General features: G+C 37.4%; 1 protein-coding gene and 1 pseudogene across 1 annotated transcript in view; one reads left to right on the top strand and one right to left on the bottom strand.

The window, feature by feature from the left end:
- The window catches only part of MALRD1 (MAM and LDL receptor class A domain containing 1), a gene marked incomplete at its 5' end in the record, with an annotated part of 847,841 nt that overhangs the window by 485,331 nt on the left and 342,588 nt on the right, over positions 1 to 19,922 (bottom strand). Inside the window, 2 exons of the mRNA XM_035729081.1 lie at positions 1,719 to 1,829; positions 5,147 to 5,303. Coding sequence (XP_035584974.1) covers positions 1,719 to 1,829; positions 5,147 to 5,303 — 268 coding nt within the window. The remainder of the gene's footprint in view (positions 1 to 1,718; positions 1,830 to 5,146; positions 5,304 to 19,922) is intronic.
- LOC113922081 lies at positions 15,977 to 16,745 on the top strand (annotated as a pseudogene).

Here is a 19,922-nt window from a genome sequence, read left to right on the forward strand (position 1 = left end):
TTCCGCATATAATTTCTAAAAACATCTTATATTTTACTCAAGGGTTAGAGGTATTCCTCTTTCTGAGGTGAAAGGGAATGATATTGTAAAAATGGGAAAAACACGGACAGTATGCCTGGCTCAGTGCATAGTAATGAGCTTTGCACATAGTGGGTACTTAGTAAGTCTGCATGGAAGGAATGAGTGAATCCCCCCCCCCAAAAAAAATCAAATATTCACAAGCCATTATTATCTAATTTTAAGAATCAAACAACATGGGCATATTTCTCTTCAATCAAATTTCAGTATATGAAAAAGCAAATTTCAGAAACATTAATAATTGATTCCTCCTGCTGAAATCCACCTTAATGTTATTTTGAATATGATTTTATTCTACAAATATCCTACTTGCACAGAACTAGTTAAGAATTCATTGCCTGGGGTAGAAGTCTATGTCTGGCAGCAGCGAAACCTTCTCCATATTCTTGCTGAGGACTCTTCTACCCTCAGTTAAAAGATCTTAGAGAATGAACAGGTGGAGTCATTTTAAAAATAAATTTCACATTGTGCAATATGAAATTGCAGTCGAATAATTACATCTTCAGGCTGAACTTATTTCTTATCAATTTCCTAAATAATCTACAAATGATCCATAAGAAAACTGGGCTCCAGTGAGAAACCAAAAACATACGGGATTTATGACACCTACCATTCCAAGAAATTGGGGATAGGTCTGTATTGATCCTTTACACAGGTAGCTGCCCTGTGCTTCCACCGGAATGGAGAGGAGCTGATCTTTCACACAGCACGTGACTATAGTTACTAAATATCCACAGCAGAACGGGCTACTATTTCTGCATATACAGAGGACTGGAAATGCAGTAATTAGCCAAGATGTATCTTCTATCTAGAGATAAATGGTTCTAAAATCATGAAATTAAGCCCTGTGCAATTACCACTAAGAAAATGGTCCCCGGCATAAATGCTTTTGGCTTCTCACTCTCCTGATCCAAATCTTAAAAATTTTAATAGCTGAGCTAAGGCTTTCTTCCAAGAAAACCCCCTTCTGCCAAATACATGCACACGCACGCATGCACACACACACACACACACATCCATGAGTTATTTTCTTGATAATCCATAAAAAACAAAATCCATACCAGTTATCTTGGTATTAATTATCTTCAATTTAAGCATATGTACTACTACTTATTTTAAATTGTTAGATACATATAGGTCTTCTCCTCCTAATATTATTGTAATCTACATGAAGACAAGTACAGCATTATATAATTTTGCGCCTACCCAAAATATTTTTGAGTTAGATGAAAAAATTACCTCTATTAAGGCTCAACAATACAATGCACTTTCAAAAGTCTGTCTTTTAAATTAGTTTTGAAAGAGATTAACATAATTACTCCACAGTCTCCGGGAATATATCTGTAAAATCGAGGGAGGTGTTCTTTGTATGAGGGAGGCTGACTGTGAAGTGAAGCATGATGGCTGGCATTAAAATTACATAGTTGTAGAACATGGCTGTCTGTTTGGGAGAAATTAGGACATCTGGAACTGTTAAGTCCCTTACGGAAATGCTACATGGAGTGGTAGGCATTCATGTAACACATCAGGAAGGGGATGGGAGGGCAAAAAGACTATGAGTGGAGGAAATAAAGTAGGATTAGACAAAAAAAATTCAACAAAACTCCCACATCACTCAACAACTACTTGGCTTAACAAACCTGTATATGTGATTGAACGCCTAAAAACACTTCCACTTTCTTCCACTGTGCACCTTGCTGTCCTCTTTGAGCCCACAATTTAGCAGTAACATTGTCTTTCTTGCTGAGGACCTACCGAGATAAATCAAGTAATAGGTGTTAAAATATTCTGTATTGATAAATTTTAAACATTTAGAATTTGACCAGTGATTTTTAAAAATTTTAATATCACCATGAAGTCCCTTAGAGAAAAGTGGGGACAGTTTTCATTAGATGTCTTTGTTTTCTCTACAGCAATGTGTCTCCAGGATCCCTCACAAGCTTTGTGTAATAAAGGTGCACATGAATATCTGTCAGTCAAGTCCAAACGGTCTAGGCACCATTTCATTAACACTTAACTACATTAGCTTTTTTAAAAAAACTGACAGAATTAACAATTGGAGTTTTATATATTAAATAATATTCATGGAGTCGAAATGAAAAGTACTTATTACTTACTGAAACATTTTTTTGAGGATGACTTTCCTTCCTCATGCTCTTGGGTTCAGTGGGGACAGTGTGTTATAATGGGAACCCATTCAATTTTAATAGAACACCTGGGTGATATGCGTGGGCACTGACTCTTCCTCCCAAGAGCCTCGGCACCTCGCATTCTCCTCAGTATTCTATCCTTATTCTAAAGGGAAATTCAGATTAGTTTCAGCAGACAAATTATCCTGGCTCTTTTAGAATGCTACAAAATGAACCAACAAGAGAGTAACTGAAGAGAACAGGGAAAAGCAGAATTACACATTTTAAAGTAACTGGCTTAGTTGGTTTATTTAATTATTTCACAGCATTACTTTTTAAAAATACAATGTGTACAACCGAAAGAATCATTCTGGTAATGGGTTTGTGAAAGTTTTGACTTTCGAAAGTGCAGGCAACTTTTAATGGTTTCATTATCTCTGTATTTTCAGTTAAATTGAAACAGCTACTTTTTATTGGAGTATAAATAACATTCAAACTATTAATTTTATAGAAGTAGAGTTTCTAGACCTTTAGAATTTCTAAGTAATATGGAGCTAACAAAAATAATGCCATAGTTTTGGTCTATATAATTTATATAATTTAAGTTAAAACAACATGCTTCAGGGGCACCTGGGTGGCTCAGATGGTTAAGCATCTGCCTTCAGCTTGGGTCATGATCTCAGGGTCCTGGGATCGGGTCCCACATCAGGCTCCTTGCTCAGCGAGGAGCCTGCTTCTCCCTCTGCCTGCCACTCCCCCTGCTTGTACTCCCCCCCCCTCTGGCAAATAAATAAATAAAATCTTAAAAAAAAAAACATGCTTCAAAAAAATATAATTCCTAAAAAAGTAAATATCATTTTTTGATGAATACTTTAAAAAAGTATGGGAAATAGATCTTTGTATGAGTACCATTCTACATACAAATGACTAAGAAGAATGTGTTCATGCACAAAAACAAGGATCACATGCATTACCATTTTAGTTATTTGATAATTACTTATAACATTTTAATATTTTATAATTTTTCACCTACTAATACAAAATTGTACCTGAAAAAAGAAAGCATATTTCAGATGATTAATCTTAACTACAAAATATACCAGTTAAATAATTCTCATTTTTCTGATGAAAATCCTGCAGTAAGTTGTATCGATTGTTTGCCAAAAACCATTTTTTAAAAAGTCAATCTAAAACAAATGATAAGCTATAACTTTAATCCATAAGACTATTGGATGTTTTTAGATTATCAAACATGCACACATACTTATACCCAAACAAGTTTACTTTTAAATAATTATTGGTAAGGAATCTCACCTATAATAAAGAAGATAATTCTTCCAAAACTGATAAGTAAATATAATATGCTTTCAAGTAAAAAAAAAAAAAAAAAAAAAAAAGCTAATAGCATTTGTGAAATATGCTTATCTAAAACTTATTTGGAAAAATAAATATTTAACATAGCCAGGAAAATCTTAGAATAAGACAGTAATAAAATGAGACAAACACCTAATATTAAAATTATAATCAAGGCACAGGGGAAGAAGTGGTTAAGCAGCTGGCCTGCAGTCTGTTTCTCTTTCTTTATTGGGGGGAAAAAAGTAGGTAACCTACCTGCACTCTTTTTGCAAATATGCTAAACATAGGCTTCTTCACTAACAAATTAATGGTATTTGACAAGGGGAAGAGCCCTTTGCTATGCCTGCAGTTAGCAAGATATTCCTGGTCTAAAACTGCTCACGGTAAACAATTCTAGAATTTTGGGATTGGTCTTTCAGACATGGCCTCCCTGAAATAGTACAAATGGAGATGTTTGACAACTGAGTTGCCTTGTTCTGTGTGAATGATGCATCTATACATATTACTTAAAACCTCATATATTGTATAAGGCATGTCCAATATGGGAAAAAAGGATGCAGGCATCTGCCTTGGGACTCCAGAATCTCTCTCTGGTTTGCCTATGTAACTTGGCCTTCTAAAAGAAACCAGGACCCCCTCGAAAAAGTTAACTCCAGGGATGGAACAGGATAAAAATAACATGAGTCTGGAACATCTTCTTGGACAGAAAGGAAGACAATGCTCAAAGACTAATGGGACTGTCAAAGAGACATAGAAGCCAGCTTCAAGGGTCTCCTATGAGCAAATCTGGGACAATTTAAGAACCAATGAAAAATAACAGTAATAATAGACAATAACAAATTGAATACAAAAAGGATCCATGAATCCACACTGATATAAATCAATAAATGGGGATGTAATTTTGTTGGTGGTGGTGGTGCAAGGTCATAAAAGTCTAGAGAAGATTAAGGAGTTATTCCAATTTGAAAGACACTAGGAAGAAATAACTAAGTGTGATATGTGATACTGTATGGAATTTTTCCTATAACAGATGGTCTGGGACAATGAGCAAAAAAATAGGAACTCTGAGTGAAAGTTATATTGGGGTTCTCCGTGAGATTCTTGAAACAGTTTGAAATAGTTGAAACTAATTCTGAAACAGTTTAATTTTTTTAACAAAGAAACAATTTGAAAAAGACAATTGGAAAATGAAGAACTCGAAGAATGCACATTCAAAGGTCACTGAAGTGTGTATAATCCATTTGCACTATTCTCAGAACATTGATATTCTCAGAACACTGACACTAAAACCTACATGAAACATTTCAAGTACAAAACTGTATTACATGCAAGCTGTGTGTATTTATTCTGACGTTTAAGAATAAAGGTAATAACCATAAAGTGAATAGTTAAAAAACATCCTACTGGCCATTCAGGTCCAATTTTGCTAAACCTTTTTTTTCAATCATGCCATATTGAAACTAGTAAGGTGTTGATAATTACCCATGATCATCTATTAGCAGACCATATTTTAATAACACTAAATTGTACAGTATGAATTTTTATAGAGGAAAATTTAGAAAGTGCAATTGTCTAAGAAGTACCTGGAGAGAACCAATTGTGACACCATTCATATGAGTCCAGAACACCAGGGTACATCTTGGTCCCATGCGTGAAATAACAGGAGTGAGTATATCAGCCATGTCACCAAATTTTCCATTTGAACTATCAGCATACAGGTACCAGCCATCTGTGGTGTTTCTGGGGAAAGTACAAAGTGTATATCAGATTTTTTTTTTTTAAAGATTTTATTTATTTTTTTCAGAGAGAGAGAGAATGAGAGATAGAAAGCACGAGAGGGAAGAGGGTCAGAGGGAGAAGCAGACTCCCTGCTGAGCAGGGAGCCCGATGTGGGACTCGATCCCGGGACTCCAGGATCATGACCTGAGCCGAAGGCAGTCGCTTAACCAACTGAGCCACCCAGGCGCCCCAAAGTGTATATCAGATTAAAAAAAAAAGAAGAAAATCATAAAATATAATATGGTTCATCACTGACCATATTTTATTGTTCTGTAAGTTTTCCTAGAAGCATAATAATGTTTTATAGCATAATGATGACTCACAATCTTCAGCAGCAATAATTATTCTACTGCCTCTTACCTGTAGCCAGGAGGATGCCACAGGTGGTTCATTAAAGACTGGCTCGGTCTCACCCCTTTCTGGGGATTGCGGATGAAGGTCGCAGGCCTGAGCCTCATCTCTTCCCAGAGGCCTTGGGAAAGGAGATTGGGGATTCTTTTTTCCTGCCCAGACAGGGTATGCCCCCTGTGGCTGCCTTTCTGAAGGAGTGAATCCAATGTTGACTGGAGAAATACCATGTTTACAGCTGGAGGAGAAACATGCCCAACACTGGTGGAGGTCTGACTTGAAACAGGGCCCTGGCCTCCTTTACAGCCCAGGCAGAGATGACAGGGACAAGGAGCATATGACTCCTTCTGCTCCCTGATCCTGTGGTACTAAGACCACTCACCACCTTCCTCAAAGCCTTCTTGCCCCTGGGCATTCCCTGCCCCTATCATCCCTTCCTCTAAGAGTCCCAGCTCCTTGACCTATCGGCTGTCTCCCAGAAAACCAGTGTTTGGAGGAATAAGACTATTTTTGCTTGAGTTTTTTTCCCAAGAAAAGGTTAAGAGCATTGTGGGGATCTTTATGCTGTTGTGGTTTACCTTCTTAGAAAACAGTTATTAATAGGATGGATGTCTGAGTTTCAGCATCAGAGTATCTTTCGGAAACTTGGAACAGGAAGAGTTCGGCCTCCACTGCCTAAGGAGGGGGCCCCTCACTCTCTGCCCTCACCTTGCTTCATGCTGCCTGGGTTTCCAGCCCGCCCATCAAGTGCCCCACTCAACTTTGATCCTGCTTGCGCCACCACCGCCCACATATCTGGGGGCACTTGTCACTCTTGGGTTATTGCTCTCCCTTGACTCCTTTCCCCATCCTTGGTCTGTCTGGTGGCCCCCTGACAGGCACAGCACTACTGGAGTTGCCTAGGAATTGGCAATGTGACAACAGCCAAGGTTGAGGCTGAGGCCCGGGGATAGCGTCTCGGCCATCCTCCCACAGTGGGCTGAGACACAGCCTTTGGAATGCCAAGCCCATCTCTGATCCTGCCTGCTAGTCTTGGAGGACAGGGAGTCCTGTCTAGAGAGACGCTTCAGAGGGGAAACTAGGAGGTGGGACTTGAGGGTTGGCTAAAGTAAGCTTCCACAGCCACCATCAAGTGGTGACTCCACTGCCACTGGTTGCCCAGGGGTCCCCACATCTTTTTCCATGAGAACCCACAGGGGAAAGGGAGTTTGTAGAGGAATATTTTAAAGAAATCTTTTGTGCCTTTCATCAGAGCACGAGAGTAGGTTGCAATGATTTTAACATTTGTGTGGGGTTGACTCAGGTGCAAGGGAGGTTTTAGCCCAGGCCAAAGTTAGTTTAAAATACTACATAAAAATCCATTTTTCTTTCTTTCTTTTTTTTTTTTTTTTTTTTTTTTTTGCACAGAAGCTGGTGATCTAGGACCTACATGTGAACAGCTTTATATCAATATTTTTGTACTTGGCTTTCTTAGGTGGGTTTGATACATTATATTTAAGTTCCTTGAACACCGTGGATCCCCCTAATGTGGATGAATGACTGAGGCTTTTTAAATTCAGGGACATTTGTGTGAATAAAGTTTTTTGATGGGGTCAAAGAAGCCAAAGAAAAAAGAAGGAAGGAAGGAAGGAAGGAAGGAAGGAAGGAAGGAAGGAGGAAGGAAGGAAGGAAGGAAGACTCTACTATCAGTTGGTACATGGTAAAGGCTGAAATTACCAAGTCTAATCTGTAATTACTTGGTTGTGTGCTTTTGTTTTGTGTTTTACAATGATACTGCCAATAACATGGTCAGCTTTGTACAGCTTTTCTTTTTTTCAACATTTAATTTTTTATTGAAGTATAACTGATATACAATGTTATTAGTTTCAGAGGTATCACATATTGATTTGATAATTCTATACACTACTCAATGCTCACCATGATAAGTGTAGTCACCATCTGTCACCATATATTATTACAACATTATTGATGGTATTCCTTATGTTGTACTTTTCATCTTTGTGACTTACTTACTTTATAACTGGAAATTTAAAGTTTGTACCTCTCAATCTATTTTGCCTATCCCCCCATCTTCTTCCCATCTAGCAACCACCAGTTTGTTCTCTGTATTTAAGTCTGTTTGGTTTTTTGTTCATTCATTTGTTTTTTTTAGATTCCACATGTAAGTGAAATCATATTCTCATGTGTGTAAAAAGGACTCTAAATAACTGAATGTTTTTAGAAGATGCACATAAAGAAGAAAAATATATGTAAAAAATTAAGCATGTAAAATAGAAAGGAAACTGGCCTGAGGTTCCACTTACAAGTCTAAAAGGATTTCAAGGTTCAAATTTAATCTCTATTTAGTTCAGTTTTACTTAAATATTTTTAATATTTTAATAAGCTGGTAGATAATTTTTAAAGTGTGTCTTTTTCCTCCTTACCTCCAAATAAAAGAGGAAAAGTCAGAATGAAAACAATTGAATATCAAAGTAATCTTGCCATAAAAGACAGAGTTGATGCCGTCACTTTAAATATCAATTCAAAAAAGAAATAGTAAACATTAAAGACATCTAGGTAACACACAGTCTTTTGAAGTATTAAATGAAGAGGTGACTCCCCACAGTTTGGGCATTCTGGAACACTTTAATTGGATTTCTTACCACTTTCTCACCTAAGTATTATGCTAGATACTATAGAATGTAAATTTGCTACTTATTAAAACCATTTTTATTTTGAAAGTTTTATCATTTTTATTGAGGAAAGAAATGTGAATCACTAACAGGAAATGGATGGAGAAAAACACATAAGTATTCATTCAATCCCCACATACTTATCGTCAGTCTTTGCAGTTTTGCCTGCCTCAGGCCCTGGGAATGGGACTGTGAGCAAACATAAAACAGGTTTTGGTCTCTGACCTCATCATTTACTAGGTGGACAACATTAGGCAGGTTAGTTAACCTCTCTTAACATATTAGTTTCTTCATTTATGAAATGTTCCATATAAGGTCTTAAGAATTATAAATAAAAGGCGCCTGAGTGGCTCAGCCAGTTGAGCATCTGCCTTCGGCTCAGGTCATGATCCCAGGGTCCTGGGATTGAGTCTTGCATCAGGCTCCCTGCTCCGTATGAAGTCTGCTTCTCCCTCTGCTCCTCCTTCTACTTGTTCTCTCAATCTCTCTCTCTCTCTCAAATAATAAAATATTTTAAAAAATTAGAAATAAAATAAAGGAACATCTAAAACAGTACCTGGCCCATCTTATATATTTAATAAATGATAGTTGTGATTTGTGGTTATGTTTATGTCATAAGTTGCTGCCAAAGGAATAGAGAGTTTAGTGTCCTACAAACCACAGAGGGTATGAGTAAAGATCATTTTTAAGAGGCAGGATTATTATATTAATTTGAATTAATGTTGCAATATATAAGCACTTCCAGCTTCATTTCTTGTGTGCTTAATATCCCAGGATCCTAGAGATATCAAGAACAGAAATTAATGGGGCACCTGGGTGGCTCAGTAGTTAAGTGTCTGCCTTTGGCTCGGGTCATGATCCCAGGGTCCTGGGATCGAGCTCTGCATCAGGCTCCCTGCTCAGCGGGAAGCCTGCTTCTCCCTCTCCCAATCCCCCTGCTTGTGTTCTCTCTCTCTGTGTCAAATAAATGAATAACATCTTTAAAAAAGAACAGAAATTAATATATAATTGATTCGCTGGTTTATAGAGTCACTGAGATCCAGCACAATTTCTACAGATATTTTTTTCCCAGATTGGGAAACAGATCCTAAGCTTCATACGGAAATCCAAAGGACTAAGAAGAGCCAATTTCAATGTAAAGAACAAAGTTAGAGAATTTACTCCAACAGATGTATTCATTATTAAGGTGGAGTAATCAAGACAGAGGGTTACTGGAGTAAAGACAGGCAAATGGACCAGATAAATTCACGTATATTTGTACACCTGATTTAGAAAACTTTAGTTCTTCAGAGCACTGAAGGAAAAGGCAATCTTTTCAATGTGTACTGAATAAATTAGGTAGCAATGTGGGAAAAAAAACAAAACTTGCCCCTATTTCACAGCTTTCAAAAATAATAAATTCCAGGTAGATTGTACCTGGAATGTAAAAGATTCAAACAATAAAGCTTCTCTAAGTTAATATAATAATAGCTTCATGTTGTGGAAGTGAGAAAGTTCTCTTTAATAATACACAAAAATTACTAACTATAAGGGGAAATACTTAAAAATGGGCTGTATCCAAATTAAGGATTTCTGTTTATCAAAGATACCAAAATGATGATCAAAGTCATCACTGAATCATCATTAGTGAATGGGAGGAAAACATACACATCACATTTAATGAATATAACATTTACTGATTGCTTACTATGTACCATGCACTATGCCAGATGTTCAACAGTGTGTGTGTGTGTGTGTGTGTGTGTGTGTGTGTGTGTGTAGGGGCCATGTCTATTTTGTTTTCAAAGCAGTACCTGGTTCATAGATCCTCAAAAACTACTCGATAAACAAAATAAATGAATTTAAAATTGGTATAACACATGTAGAAATAAAAAGACTAAAGGAATGACAGAACTATGGATTCAGATGAAATTATTCATGAAAAGTTGATAACGTGTTTCATGATGAGGGGAGATAAACAACATAAGAAAAGAAAACAAACCCCAAAGATCCAGAGACCGTGGAGCAAGTGACTAAAAGTCACAATTCTGGCAATGATAACAGCATCTAGTCAACAGTTCTTCAACTATAGGTCTCTGTATTAATTTCCCCAGAAATTATGCAATGAAAACCTATGAATGTTTAATTTTCCCAATCCAATATAATTTGATAAAATTCACAAAGATAAATATAAATTACTAAAACAATTCCTTATATTTATATACCCCCGAAATATCCCCACCTTCAAGAAGAAGTAAAAAGGAGATATTGATATCAGGAGATCAATATGAAAAATGCAAGCAAAAAAACTGCATTTGTGTTTTTACATTGTACTATGAACACAGTGCTGGCGTAGCAGTACATCATTTGGTCACCAATCTTACATGCATTAACTGTGGGCACATGATGTACTATGGATGATTCCTATTGGAAAAATGAAGAATTATACAAACAGTTGCCTGTGTCTAGGATGAGATGATTCAAGCATGTACCTGCAAAGGAAATCAACTCACCTCCTAGAATGAGCAAAGCAGTAATGATCACACCTAACAATGCTGTCACCCACAAAATATCAGCATCTTTCCACCAGCCTTCAAATGGTCTTTTCTCATATGAGGTAAGAAGTAGAACATTTTATAAATACATATATTTTCTAATAAAACATATTATAAACCACATAGAGAGTGTTGTAACACTTGAAGGAAGTGTTGTACATCCAGGAGTTGCAAAAGTAAAGATACCAGGTGATGATGTACAAGTCATTAAAAATAGTGATTATAAAAAAGATCTTATTTACAAGGCATTGCTATTTTAAAGAAGGTCTCCCAGGCCTCATGGGATAATCAGTTTCTGAAGTCTTTTTTTTTTTTTAAAGATTTTGTTCATTCACTTGACAGAGAGAGAGACAGCGAGAGAAGGAACACAATCAGGGGGAGTGGGAGAGGAAAAAGCAGACTTCCCCCTGAGCAGGGAGCCCAATGCGGGGCTTGATCCCAGGACCGTGGGATCATGACCTGAACCGAAGGCAGACCCTTAATGACTGAGCCGCCCAGGCACCCCTCTGAAGTCTTAACATTACATAAATTAAGCAATTAAAATATTGACCTTTTTCCCCCTTATTTGAGAATCTCCTGGATATTCCAATTAAATTAGTGAGAAAAAAATACACTTGCATGGACAAATCAAAATATTTTTGAGCTGGGACAAGTGTCCTTTGACCCTGTACATCTACAACATCAGGGCATATTCTCTAGTCAACACTTCTTCAACTATAGGTCTCTGTATTAATTTCCCCAGAAACTATGCAATGAAAACCTATGAATGTTTAATTTTCCCAATCCAATATAATTTGATAAAATTCACAAAGATAAATATAAACTACTAAAACAATTCTTTATAATTATATACCCCTGAAATATCCCCACCTTCAAGAAGAAGAAAAAAGAAGAATAGGCTTATTCTTTGGGCTGAAAAATACCTTTTAATTCTTTATATTATAGGCGTTTTTAACATACCTGAAGAGATATGACCTAGTAAAAGTTGTCATGAACTTTATGAGTTTCATGTGTAGCAGAAAATACGAAGTGTTCAACAGTACAATTCTAATGGTTTCCATAGCATTACCCTAGTATCTGTAATGAACAATTCTTGTTGAGTGAAACTAACTGCTCCCCCCATCCCCCCAGAGCCACCAAAACCACTGTGTGAGATGAACAAAACCCGTGACCCACCAACTGCTGTGGTAGGCTTCTTAAGCAAGCCAGACCAACCAGAGTTCCAGTGTGGGATTTTTAGAATATAAATTAAGGGAAAAGGAATACTCCTTCTTGAGTGTCAAATCTTACTCACTGAGTCCCCAAGGTTCTGACTCCAAAACTCCACTGTAGTGATGGAGAAAAGACAAAAAAAAAAAAAAAAAAAAAGCTTCTGTTTGACTTTATTGGTCCTTTCTGAAATACACATCTGATCCTACCATCTGATCCTACCATCCTGCTTAGAAATCTTCAATAGAGGGGCACCTGGGTGGCTCAGGAAGTTAAGCCTCTGACTCGTGGTTTAGACTCAGGTCATGATTTCAAGGTCATGTGATCAAGCCCCAAGTCAAGCTCCACACTCGGCCAGGATTCTGAGATTCTCTCTCTTCCCCTCCTGCTCACACACTTCCTCTCTAAAATAAATAAATAAATCTTAAAAAAAAAATCTTAAATACATCCTTACTGATTCAAAGACCCTTGAACTAAACTATACGCCATTACACTACAATAAAAAACTTCCGTAAAATACAGATCTATTCACTACACATGGTGTCCAGATGAGCTGACATAGCTTTTTTCAAAGCATAGCTTTCTTGATAAAAGAAACCGTGAATTCATTTGCATTCCGCTGCAAGCTCTTTATATCATCATGTATTTGTAACTAATGGTACACACACTGACACTTTATACTGCACTGATACATAACTCGGTCAGTGTTTTTTCTTCTGAAGGCCACAGAGTAAATATTTTAGGTTTTGTGGGCATAAGGTCTCTGTTCAAACTATTAAACTTCTGTCTTTGTAGCATGAAAGCATCCATAGACTGCTTAAATGAATGGTTACGGCCATGCTCCAATAAAACTATATTTACAAAAACAGGCTTCAGGCCAGAATTGGCCCATAGACCATACTTTGCTCACACTATTCTATGGATAAAGTCTCCATTCATCGGGATCAGAGGAGTACTTTCTATAAAAATATCTGGCATCAGCTATCACATATTACTTTACTCAGACACCCAGATTTATAGCTGTTGTAATGTTCATGTAATGACTTGAATACATCAGGCACTTTCTTTTCTGTTTCCCGTGTATCTTTCCTTCTCCTGAGCACACTCATAACCTCTGCTCTTGGTCTGTCCTCTATACTACTTTGATTTTTCCTCCACAACATATCTCAGATATGTCTTATTTCTAAGAAGGCTTAGACTCAAGTCCTTGGTTCAAAATTACCTACTCACCTAGGACTTTCATAGCATCTATACATAACTTTTTGAATGTCTTCTTCGTGTTGCATTTTAATTCACTGAATATCAAGCTTTATTCCCCAGCAGATTCTATACATATCAAGGCATATATTTTAACTCATTTAACTACATCACCTTGTGAATCCAAAAAACCTTGTAAAGTGGCTTAAACTCAATTGGTACTCAATAAATATTTCCCAAATCTGTTGCTGAAGATTAAATAAAAGTGTTAGAGAATTCTGGCTTTTCTATATCAAAATTCTCCTTTACAAGTGCAAGGCATTTCAATTACAAAAAAAAAGGACTTATAATTTTAGCAGAGTGCTTTTGGGTTTCTCTTTCCTAGTCTCATGAAATAAAAATGAAGTAATGAACAACATGTGCTGAAATTTTATACAACCATCTGGGGGGTTTTCCCAACTCAAAATTCAATATCACATGTATCAAAGCCAACTATTTTAATTAGGAGCCCCCACAGTTCCTGTTTCAATACTGTATGACATTCACTGCAGAAAATCTTTGTTAAGGCAAGTAGAAACACACACACAAAAATAACAATGGATAAATTTTAAAGTCGAAGAAATTACACTATGTAGTTGTATTTATTTATTTTCTAATTTCAAAACAGAAATTTTAAAGGCTCACTAAAGTAATCATATTCTTTGTAAAACAGATTTTAGGCCAAAAAACACTGGTTTCTGAGATGTCTATAAAAAAGTATTTGAGATTTTTAGATCAGTTTTTAAATTGTAACCTATCAATTAGAGAGTATTAATGATAGTTTGTTGTTCAATGTTTGTAACAAAGCTGAGAAGCTGGGATCATAACCACACTACTTCACAGATAAGGAAAATTAAATAATTTGCTACTGCTAATTCCTTCTGTGAGTATTGAAATCACGACAACACTTAGATCCTTCTCCCCATGTTTTATATTCTAAACTAGTTGTCCTCTAAGTGTGATGTCAGAACCAGCCACATTAGGATTACCTGGCAACTCACTTTAATCACCAGATCTTGGGCCCTATCTCAGACATACTGAATCAAGAACTCTGATGTAGAGCTCAGCAGTCTGTTTAACAAATTCTTCAGCTTAATCTGGCGCATGCTAAATTTTGAGACCCACTGCTCAAAACCATTTACACTAACATCTAAAAGAGTATCTACAATTCCAAGTTGCCAATTCAAGATGCTAATCCAAAAGGAATACTTAGAAAAACAGACATTCAAGCTTAATTCTTTTTCCCAAAATGAACACTCTGTGGAAAATAACTATAAGATTAAAGAATTTCTTAACACTTGTTTTTACAACACCTCATTTTCTATTATATACTGTGTAGAACACAGGCACTATACTATACTCTAGCAAGAAAAGAGAAAAATTTGGCTGAGAGAGCTATGGGTTGGAATTCTTAGTCGAATATATTTAAGAAATTCAATGAGCAATGCCAGGATACCATTTAGAACACACACATACACACATAGATTTGATGTAAATAATTCTTTAGTTCTGTCATCAGTTGTCCATTATGCCTTTTGTTAGTAACTCATACATCCTTAATGTATTTCCCCCCCCAAAAAAATGTCTGGCATATGATAAGTCCTTAACTAAATATCTGTCAAGTGAATGAATAAAACAAACAAACAAAACAACTGACAAATTGCTTTGGAGAATCACTAGATAAAATAATAGCGCCAATAAAAATTTTTGACCTAGATTTCAAAACAAATTAGAGTAATTTAAATTTTTGAGAATTTAAAAATAATTTTTAAAATTATACTTTATCAGAAATGACTATTATTAATGCAAGAATTTATTCACATGTTACTGTGAATGAAAGTTCTATTTGTTTCAGACAAATTTGTTCCAGGTTCCAAGGCAAAGGAAGTTATCAGGGATAAAGAATGGTATTACATAATGATAAAGAGGTCAACAGTCCAAGAAGACATAATAATCCTTAATGTACATGAGCTTACCAAGAGTATCAAACTATGTGAGGCAAAAACAGAATTGAAAATAAAAGCAAAAACCAAAAACAGATGAATTCACTATCATAGTTAAGGACTTCAACACACCTCTATCAGAAATGGACACATTTCACAGGCAAAAGATCAGTAAGGACAAAGGTGAACTCAACATCATTAGTCAGATGAATATAACTGACATCGACAGACTACTTTATCCAGTAACCTCAAAGTATACATTCTTCTCAAGCTCACACGAACATTCACATCTAATAAGGACTGTTAAACAAAACATACAAAAACTTCTTTTTTTTTAAGATTTTATTTATTTATTCACGAGAGACAGAGAAAGAGAGAAAGGCAGAGGGAGAAGCAGGATCCCCTCTGAGCAGGGAGCCTGATGCGGGACCCGATCCCAGGACCCTGGGATCATGACCTGAGCTGAAGGCAGACGCTTAACCATCTGAGCCACCCAGGCGCCCCATACAAAAAATTCTTAACACTCAACAATAAGAAAACAAATAACCTGATTAAGAAATGGGCCAGGTTTTAGAACTGTCTCTGTCCATTGTGGGTTGTGTGGAGTTAGCTTGTGGGGGTCTATAAGACCTGAAAATGGAGAGCCTCTTTGCTTCCCAGCAACTGCACCCAGTGGCCTCGTGGCAGTCACCATGTCACAAAATGATTATTTTGAGTTGCCCTAGAAGCGCTATGGCTGTTGTATAGATTACCATGAGAAAAAGAGAAAGAAGGAAGGTCAAGAGGCTCATGAACGTTCAAAGAAGGCAAAAAAGATGAAAGCTAAGCTCTACCATAAACATCACCACACTGGGAAAATACAAACAAAAAAGACTCAAGATGCATGAAAAGACAAACACCAAACAAAAGAAGATGAAAAGTCTCCACAAGGAGCAGCACCTGCATATCAACTGGACAGGAAGACACAGTCCAGAGCTAAAGTACTTTCTAACAAGATTAAACAAAAACAAAAAGAGAAGGTGGGAAAATGAGAAGTCCCTTTGCCCAAAGTTTGTGCCCAGGGAGAAACAGAAATATGAGAAGTTGTTAGAACAAGGAAGAGAAAGGAGAGAGCATGGAAGAAGATGGTTACAAATGTCTGCTTTGTTGGAAATGGCTTAACTCGAAAACCATCCAAATATGAGAGATTCATTAGGCCAATGGACTTAAAAGTCAAAAAGGCCCATGTAACAGCCTGAACTGAAAGCCACCTTTTGCCTGCCGATACTTGGTGTAAAAAAGAATCCCTCATCCCGACTATATACAACTTTGGGTGTTACTACCAAAGATACTGTCATTGAGGTGAATGTGAGTGAGATGGGCTTTGTGACACAAGCAGGCAAGGTTATTTGGGGAAAATACGCCCAGGTTACCAACAATCTTGAAAACGATGGAAGTATAAATGCAGTCTTGCTGGTTTGACAGTAGTTTCAGACAAATAACTCCTTATAATTACTGAGGACTACACACGAATCAGGAAAAACCACCATTACTGTGGTGGTTCTGAATACCACTAAACAGCCTAACAAATCTACAGTCATCAAGAGAACTATTTATCCTATTGTAACATGCAGTAAAATAGCCCAGTTTAAAAAAAGAGAGAGAGAAAGGAAGAAGAAGAAAAAAGAAATGAGCCAAACACCTGAACAGACACCTCACCAAAGAAAATATGCAGTTGGCAAAAAATAAGCATATGAAAAGATGCTCCATACATATGTCATCAGGGAAATGCAAATTAAAATGGGATGTTGGGACTCCTGGGTGGCTCAGTTGGTTAAGCATCTGCCTTCGGCTCAGATCATGATCCCAGGGTTCTGGGATCAAGTACCGCATCAGACTCCTTGCTCAGTGGGGAGCCTGCTTCTCCCTCTGCCTGCCGATCCCCCTGCTCATGTGCTCTTTCTCTCTCTCTTTCTGACAAATAAATAAAATCTTTAAAATAAATAAATAAAACAAAACAACGAGATGTTACTCTATGCCTATTAAAATAGTCAAAATCCAGAAACTAACACAACCAAATGCTGGCAAGGATGTACAGTAACAGGAATTCTCATACATTAATGGTGGGAATGCAAAACTTCACAGCCAGTTAAAAAGACTGTTTGGTAGTTTCCTACAAAACTGAACACATTCTTATTCATATGATCCAGAAATTATGTTCCTTGGGATTTAGCCAAAGGAGATGAAAACTTATGTCCAGACAGAAAGCTGCACGTGGATGTTTAGAGCAACTTTATTCACAATTGCCAAAATTTGGGAGCACCCAAGTGTCCTTCTGTAGGCGGATAAACTTTGGTACACTGAACTATGGATTATTATTCAGCACTAAAAAGAAATGAACTATCAAACCATGAAAAGACAAGGAGGAAACTTAAGTGCATATTATTAACGGAAAGAAGCCAAATTGAAAAGGCTACATAATGTATGACTCCAATTATATGACATTCTAGAAAAGGTAAAACTATGGGGACAGTATAAGGTTAGTAATTGCCAGGGCTTTGGTGGAGAGGAGGGAAGAATGAATAGGCCAAGCAGAGGATTTTTAGGACAATGAAGGTACTCTCTATTAATGGTGGATAGATGCCATTATACATCTGTCCACACCCATAGAATAACACTGAGAGTGAACTATAATGTAAAATATGGGTATTTTGCATGTCATTTAAGTCCATCAGTTGTAACAAATACAATGGTATTAATTCTAGGGAACGAAGCAGGGTTCATCTTGCACAAAAGAGAAGAATCTATAAATACAGAGGCTGATACAAAGCAGGGCTTGATGTATCACAGATGCATTACAAATAGAAGTGGGGAGAAGACACAAAATTACTTGAAAATTAAAAAATTTCAAAATGTTATACAAATGATATAGCCATTAGTTTACTGATTTCAATGTCAGGCAAAAATAACTAAAAGAGAATTCTTAATATTTCCTGAAACAATAACAGCCAGGCATGTTTGTAGTAAATACATTTATTTATTAAGATTGAATGGATTTTTAAAAAATTCAATCATTCCAGCACTGATCTATAAGGATATTTATTCAAAACTTTACTTGTAACTTCCTTGGACTTTTGAAAGTTCCATATAATACAACTAGCAAATTAGATTCTGCTTACTAGAGTCATGATATTCTCCAAATTTATGAAATGGACTTATAAAATTATATGATTGTGAAATTCACAGTAAGCATAAAACAATATAAGATACAGCCAAAACGGAGGTAGGAGCAAGATGGCAGAGGCGTAGGAGACCTAAATTTCCTCTGGTCCCAGGAATTCAGCTAGATAGGGATCAAACCATTCTGAACACCTACGAACTCAACAGGAGATCGAAGAAAACAATAGCAGCAACTCTCTGAACAGAAAAGCAACCACTTTCTGGAAGGTAGGACGTGCAGAGAAGTGAATCCAAGGCGATATTTAGGAAGATAGATGGCTGGGGGAGGGAGCCTCCGTCAGCCGCTAATGGCAAGTGATAGAGCCGCAGAGCACAAAATCAGAACTTCTAGAAGTCTGCTCCGCTGAGGGACATCACTCCAGCGGCTAAGCGGGGGGTGGAACCCTCACTGGGACAGTATGGTCTCAGGACCCTCGGAGTCACAGAAAGACCAGGGGTGCCTCAGTGCAGCAGAGCTCCCAAGTATCGGAGCAGGGAAGCCAGCTGCAGAGACGGAGCCGAGGAGTGCGCTCTCAGCTCGGGGTTAACATCAACCGTGATCCGTGGCACAGTCGGCCCACTGCTCTTCTAGTAGGGACCCGACAAGCAGCAGATCTGGGGAGACTCCCCTTCCTCCCCTGGTAGGAGTGGTGTGGGAGCACACTACACGGATCTACTGGGTTTGGAGACTTCACATGGGGTCATGTGCAAGAGATAGAAATGCTCGGTCACAGGCCAGGTGAGCACAGAGTGAGGCCAGAGACCGGGAAGATGGGACTGATTGACTACTTTTCTCTGGGGGGCTCACTGAGGAGTGGGGCCCTGAGTTCTCAGCTCCTCCTGGGCAGAAATTGGGAGGCCGCCATTTTCACTCTCATCTTCCAAGGCTGTCCAAAAAGTTTGCAGGGAACAAAAGCTCCCGAGAGCAAACCAGAGCAGATTATTTAGCCCACCCGGCAAGGGAGGGCAATTCCGCCTCTGGCAAAGACATCTATGAACCACAGCAAAAGGCCCCTCCCCCAGAAGAACAGCAAGAACTCCCAGCCAAGATCAAGTTTACCGATCAATGAGAAGGGCATAACTCCAGCATTAGGGGAATACAGCACATAGAATTCATGGCTTTTTTCACATGATTCTTTAGTCTTTCAAAGTCAATTTTTTAAATACTTTTTTTTAATTTTTCTTTTTCCCCTTTTCAAGCAACATCTTATCAATCCCTTTTTTTTAAAAAGTTTTTTTATTTTTCATTTTTAGAGTCATATTCTATCCCTTCACAGGAATTAACCTTATATTTGGGGTGTGTGTGTGTGTGTGTGTGTGTGTGTGTGTGTGTGTGTGTTGTTCTCTCTTTAAAATTTTGGGATACAGTTTCTTCTAACAGACCAAATATACCCTAAATCTCTAGTGTATGGATTTCTTCTAGTCTCCTGCCTGATCACA

The sequence above is a fragment of the Zalophus californianus genome, chromosome 9 (genome assembly GCF_009762305.2).
Source record: "Zalophus californianus isolate mZalCal1 chromosome 9, mZalCal1.pri.v2, whole genome shotgun sequence".
NCBI lineage: Eukaryota > Metazoa > Chordata > Mammalia > Carnivora > Otariidae > Zalophus > Zalophus californianus.